We start from the raw sequence: 7034 nt of genomic DNA on the forward strand, positions 1-7034 counted from the left end.
CTGGAAATTCCAGACTGAATTCACCCTTTCACTCTAAAATGCATTCCCCTCTTTACCTTCCTTCAAGCAAGATCTCCCCTGCTCTGCCTGTGATATCCAGAATCCAAAACTCTCCCTGAAGTTCCTATACTGAAACCTGTACAAGGGAAACTCACTCTCACTGCATCCCTACCTTCTGAGACCTGATGTTATAAGACAGAGCTACTGACTCAGAGGCATGTGTACAGGACAGAAAGAAAAACGTTAATTAATTAATGTTTTAACATTAACATTAACATTCCATACCTTCTGCAAACCTGACAGTTAAAGAATCTTAGGGCTAGAGAGAGCTCAAGGGTATATACTAAGCAGTCCTTCGAGATATTAGATTTAATCATATGAAATTGCTATCTTTGTGTGTGAAAAAAGTTTATATCAACATATGGTTCAACCTATACATGGCGGCAGGTATGTTACACGCTCAGTCTAGCTAGAGCCATTGATGCAGTTCTCTCCTCTAATCAATTGGAAGAAAATTCCCGGGAAATACGGCATTTCAGAACCTATTTCAATGAGGGAAGAGAGACGGCCTTGAATAGTCAGTATCCTACTTTTAAAAAAGTAGAGTACTCTCTGCTTTGGAAAAGCTGAGAGGCAGCCAAGGAGTGAATTAAAGGGAACAGTGAGAGATTGGGAGTGTGTGCATGTCAAACAGTGGGACAGAGATTAGAAGGTAAACACGTAACTGAGGACATCTTAAGATCTTCATATACCCCACTCCTCTCCTTTTTCAGCTGATCCACCAGGCCAAATGGAGAGAGTCAACCGCACATTGGTCACTGAATTTGTCTTCCTGAAGTTTTCCAGCTCCCCACATCTCCAGCTTCTCTTCTTCTCCCTCTTCCTTCTGGTCTACCTCTTGTCCCTGGTGGGCAATGCCCTCATCGTGCTTGTGGTGGTCCTGGACAGGCGCCTCCACACTCCCATGTACTTCTTCGTCAGCAATCTCTCCTTGGTAGAGCTCTGGTACACCACAGTCACTGTGCCCAAGATGCTGGCCAATTTTCTGAGTTCCCCAGGGGTCATCTCAGTTCCCAGCTGCATCACCCAGTATTACTTCTTCTTCTCCTTGGCTGCCACCGAGCTCTTCATCCTCACCACCATGGCCTTTGACCGCTATGCTGCTGTTTGTCGCCCACTCCACTACCCACTGTTGCTCAGTCCCCAAACTTGTGGGACTCTGGCTGGGGTCCGCTGGTCTGTGGGATTCCTCTGCCCCATGTTCCCCTCATTCCTCCTCACACAAATCTCCTTCTTCACCCCCAACCGTATCAACCACTTCTTCTGTGATGCTGATCAGATTTTCCGTCTCTCCTGCACGGACACGTATGCCATCCAAGTTGTGGGCTATGCCTTTAGCACTGTCATTATCCTAGGAGCCCTGTTCTTTACCACGGCTTCCTATGCCCAAATCCTGGCCACAGTTCTCGCCATGTCCTCAGCTGCTGCCCAGCGCAAGGCCTTTTCCACCTGCACAGCCCACCTATCTGTGGTAACCATCTACTTCGGCACTCTCATATTCATGTATGTCCGCCCAGCAGTAAAATATGAGTCAAACATTAACAAGATTGTGGCCATCTTCTACTCAGTCATCACCCCACTTCTCAATCCTCTTATTTATACACTCCACAACAAGGACGTCAAGGAAGCTCTGAAGGTGTTGGTGTTCCGGATCCAAAGGGTCTGCTACCCAAGCAAGGAGACGCGGTGATGGTGCCACATGAGGAGCTGGATGAAAGCAAGAAATCTGGAGGACTGTTCAACATAAAATCATCCTTAATAGTTTTCTTTTTCCTGTGCTATGTAGCTTTTCAAGCATTGAGCTTATTTATTTTATTTTTATGGGTTATTTGTAGCACATTTTATGTGAAAGAATTGCTTCTCTTGCTACTCAGTGTGTCTATATGCTGCCTGTTCTTCAATTGTTCAGCTTTTTCTGAGGGAAAAGAAATGAATAATCTCATGTTACTATTAGTGTAGGGAAATGGCACAGGTTTTGTAGTCCCTGCATCTGGACTGGATACTCTCCCACTTGCTAGTATCAGTTAAGCAAGACACTAAGACAGTGAAAGTTCTAGGGAAGTAACCAAAGAACAATAAAATCGTTTTACTTCCATCAGAGGACAGTTCTGATGTTTAATGGATCTAATAACATGTAAAGCAATGAACAAGTATTGGCTTATTTCATTATTTTAGTCTCTATCTAGTATATTTACAAAGATCAGACTTCTGCCAAAATACTTTTTTTAAAAAAAAGCACTTTTTTTCTTATTATAAAGACAAAAGATGCTTGTTACAAAGAAGTAAAATAATGCAGAACTGCATGATATAGAAGGGAACATCCTCCAGCTTAATCAAGGAAACTTTTACACTTTCAGTAGCATCCATAATGGTGACTGCAGGACTTTCAACTATTCACAATATCCAAGATATGGAATCAACCGAAGTATCCATCAGTGGATGAATGGATAAAGGAAATGTGGTACATATGCACCATGGAATGCTATTCAGCCTTAAAAAGGAAATCCTGACATTTGCAACAACATGAATGAACCTGGAGGAATTATGCTAAGTGAAATAGACACAGACAAATACTGTGTAATTACAATTGTATGTGGAATCTACATAAGTCAAAGTCAAAGTCATAGAATAAGAGAGTAGAATGGTGGTTGGCAGGCACAGGGGGTAGGTGGGCAGAAATGGAGAGATGTTGGTCAAAGGGTATAAAGTTTCATTTAGGCAGGATGAATACGTTCTGAAGATCTGTTGTATAGCATGGTGACTATAGTTAATAATAACGTATTGTATACTTGGAAAGTGCTAAGAAAGTAGATCTTAAACGTTCTTATCAACAAATAAAAGTATGTGAAGTGAAAGATACATTAATTCACTCGATTCAATCATTTCACAATGTATACATATATCAAAACACATATTGTATACCATAAATAGACAATTTTATTTGTCAATTATATCTTAATACAGCTGAAAAAAGAATGTTATGAGATTATAATTTGAACGTCTTGGTTAGGAGTTGCATACAGTCATTTCAATCAAAAAGAAAATGATTAAACAATTTGAAAATTTTAAAAAATAAAGAAATAAAGATTTTTTCATTTCTATGGTTAAAATGTCTACCAGATAAGCCCAGTCTACATAAAAACCTTTATTCCAAAGTGCTCCAAACATGAAACTTTCATTTTAAAAAAATTAGACTTCTCCTGAAAGCCAGAAAAATTCTACACAATAGACAAGCACTTCATTTTATACCCCTATTTCTTGACAAAATCTTTTTTTGTTCAATGATGCACAGCCCTGCTTCTGGTAACTTCTGATGACTATTATGGCTGTTGACTTTCAGAGCTGGTGGAAATGTCTGCAAGGCCAGAGCATGCTGGCGTAAAGGGCAAGGAACGACAAGAGTGTGGGAGCCTCTTTTATCACTAAGTTATCAAAACCAGATGCATTGCTAAACATCACGGAAGCTTCATCTTTGCAGTGTGGAGCTTTTCTTTCAAAAGTTCTGTTTAGGAAAGAAAAAAAAAAAAAACTTACCATTTCCAAAACCTCAATGACCTTCATAGTTTCCAAAGAAAACTCATAAAATAAAAATTCTCTGTTAGCATCAGCATGAGCAGGGTGAACAGAAAAAAAGAGCTGGAATATTGAGAGATGTGTGCAGTTTCACCCAATCCACACTGAAGAGAAATGGCATGGCAGCTGTTCCTTGATGATCTACTTTAAAATGTTTAAAGAAATATCAACTACTCCAGACTAAATTTCCATTTGGTGGGGGAGTGGGGGAGGGGCGGGCATCTGGCCGGTGCTATCAACACGGCACTCTAACCAGCTGAGCTAACCAGCCAGTCGCAAAGAATAAATTTCATCTTTAACAAAGGAATTGCTTCCAGTTTTTCTTCAGTTCCTGTCCACAAACCACCTGCCCCATTTCCACGGCTCCTGGCTGCACTAAAGCTTCTCCAACTCAGCCTTCTTTTGTTTGGCTTTCTGGAAGCAATCTGTCTGCACGAAAAAAAAAAGGGGCGGGGGGGGCGTTCAGTGAATCAGCAAATCCACAACTGTAGGCATCCTAGCTTTTTCAAGTTGAGTTCTCTCTCACGTTAAAAATCAAACAAACAAACAAAAACAGATATACCCAAACACTGTTTTGATTCAGAGTAAACAGACCTGAGATGCTCTTTCAATTTGCCTGGCTTTATATTTCTATTCACAAGGATTTTTCTGCACTAAAAACACTGTAGCTTTTGTATTCCACTATATTCATTAATGCAAATAAACTAAAATACATAGTTTTCATCACGCTTTCTTACTTTTGACGTTTCAACTTAATTACAATATAAAACAAATAAAGCTAAAATGAAATATTTATTTAATTCACTTTTTTAAATAATTTTTACATGCTTTAAAGAAATTTGATATATCTACATAAAATAAGAAATTGTATATTTATTTTAAAAATACAAGATCTTTTTGAATTATGACACCTAGGCAAAATCAAACTGGTTTTATAATTTGTTCAAAGTTTAAACAATTTTACGGTTTAACCAGGTAGACACCCATTTAGGTACAGTTCAGAAGAATAACTTGTCTAAAATTCAGCTATTGCTGCACATGCTGTCTGGTTGCCTCCTGTGCCTTCCTAGAAATAACGGTTTACATTTCTGATACTGTCACCATTTTTTCATGAATTTATTTTTTAAATACACAGGATTTTCATTAAATAATAATGTAAGAACACAACGTGTACCAGTGGAGTACCAAGGGTCAGGCCATGGGGTCAGTTTTCCCAGGTGCAGGCAATAAGAGTACTTCTCCTGTAGACAATTTTAAAACAATAATAAAATCAAATAAAGTTAGTCTGCTTTTTATTATATTCATGCATTGACAGTTCTAAATAGTGTCAGTAACAAAATACTCCTCCCTACCCCACAAAAAATCTTTTGTCTATGTTGCAATCGCTGCAATTACTGTTGAGTTTTAATAACATATCTGTAAGCTTCAGATTAGCACATTGCTATTACTTAAATTTTAGTAAACATTATATTCTATTAAGAAACTAATTCAGAAAACTCCCTGTTAAACAGTTGGCCTGGGACATTTTGGACTCAACTACCAGCTACCAGCTTTAGTTCATAGGAGAATGAGTTTGTAACAATTTGTTATCTCCAGAACATTTCAGGACTGAGTTCATTTCTCCAGCCCCTGCAGTACTACCTATGTTCTACCCTGAAACAATAGATTCTAAATAAACAACGAAAGTACCGTGACTAAAGACAAAAAAAAAAAAAAAAAAAAATGGAACTTGACTAACTTCAGTTCCATTCTCTGTTGCCTCTTAGAGTTTTTATTTGTGTTTAAAACTTAAATTAGTGAAGCAATGCAAACTGTGAGGTGTATTTTTTTTTTTGTTTGGTAAGTACAAATTTTAGTTCATATGTAAAATGAATATGAACATTTTCATTGAAAAATATTTTACTGAATAAAAATTTTAAAATTAAATTTTATTCTTAATTGTTCTTTTTGAACATTTATTGAACTGGAGAATTATTACTCATTACTACACTAACATGTATATATAGGTTTTTCCTTTATTCTAAAAATTATGTAATATAATTTTCAAATATTATTCTTTACACTTTTCTTTTTTATTGTTTGGCCTGAATACATATTCAAAATCCAATAAAAGAACATTTCACTGCCTGTGCTTCCTTTCTGATCATTATGATTATTAATTTCATTTCATTTTTGTTCCTGAAAATAATTTTACCATACAAAGAGGAGACATAAAAAATGATCTATTCTGGGTGTCAAAAATGCTAGGTACACCATAACCGTTGTTCAATCAGTTGTCTATTTTATATCAAAGACAGTGTCAAAAAGGAAATACAAATGGAAAATCAAATAAACTAAAGAATTGTTGCTACCTGCAAAACTTACAACACTTTAGATAACTCATGTAATATCGTTTTCCCATCTTTTAGCAAAAATAAGATGTTCCTTTAAACAATTCTCTCTCCCATCAAAGTGTTGGAATTTGCCTGGTACATGGTAGCTCAGATAGTTCCAGTGTCTTAACACAAAGCTAGGAATTCTCATCTAAACTATCTCATTGTGCAAAACTTTTTCTTAAATTACATATATTTTTATTGTAGTAAAATAGATGAAACACAAAATTTGCCATTTAATCATTTTAAGTGTATAATTCAGGGGCAATAATTACACTCACAATGTTGTGCAGCCATCACCCCTATCGACTTGCAAAAGTTTTCATCACCCTAAACAGAAACTCTGTATCCATTAAGCAATAACTTCCTATTCCCCTCTCCCTCTTGTTCCTGGTAACCTATAATCTACTTTTTGTCTGTATGAATTTGTCTATTCTAGATATTTCATATAAGTGGAATTACATAATATTTATCCTTTTGTGTCTGGTTTATTTCACCTCGCATACTGTTTTAAAGGTCCATCCACATTGCAGCATGTATCAGAACTTCATTCCTTCTTATGTCTACCTATTTTGCCATTTTAAAAATATTATTCCACAAAACTTTAACAAAGAATGAAAATGACTCACTTCTGTCCACATATTGATAAACAAACAATCCTCAGCAAGAACACTGTAAAACAATGTAGATACCTGAGTCACCAACAATGTGGCATCACTATTGGGTTGATGAGCAGCCACTAGCCAAGCTATCTGAGAGTTGACTGGATTTGTCAGCCATCAGCAGCAAGTCTTCTAACTACTGAAATGTTTAAAGTAATATAATAAGCATAAACAATATTTTGAGATATCTAAAATAACTCTAATGTAAAACGAAAATTGTATACGTTTTTAAAATCAGTGACAAAGTTAGAGGTACTGTGGTTTGATACCAAAGTCATGATTTAAGAGACCATTACATTTAAATAAATTTTAATAATAAATAAAGATGATTTTCCTCATTTAAGTTTATGAACCCTTAGAGCCAAGT

General features: G+C 36.5%; 1 protein-coding gene across 1 annotated transcript; it reads left to right on the top strand.

Moving 5' to 3' along the window:
* Positions 1-790: 790 nt before the first annotated feature.
* On the top strand, positions 791-1750 carry LOC134378979 (olfactory receptor 6N2-like). The gene has a single exon (XM_063098255.1). It carries the CDS (start codon positions 791-793, stop codon positions 1748-1750), a length of 960 nt encoding a protein of 319 aa, XP_062954325.1.
* Positions 1751-7034: the final 5284 nt, after the last annotated feature.

The sequence above is a fragment of the Cynocephalus volans genome, chromosome 5, assembly GCF_027409185.1.
Source record: "Cynocephalus volans isolate mCynVol1 chromosome 5, mCynVol1.pri, whole genome shotgun sequence".
Classification (NCBI taxonomy): domain Eukaryota; kingdom Metazoa; phylum Chordata; class Mammalia; order Dermoptera; family Cynocephalidae; genus Cynocephalus; species Cynocephalus volans.

Coding starts and splice junctions, on each gene's coding strand:
- LOC134378979 (XM_063098255.1), top strand. CDS start 791: ATGGAGAGAGTCAACCGCACATTGGTCACTGAATTTGTCTTCCTGAAG.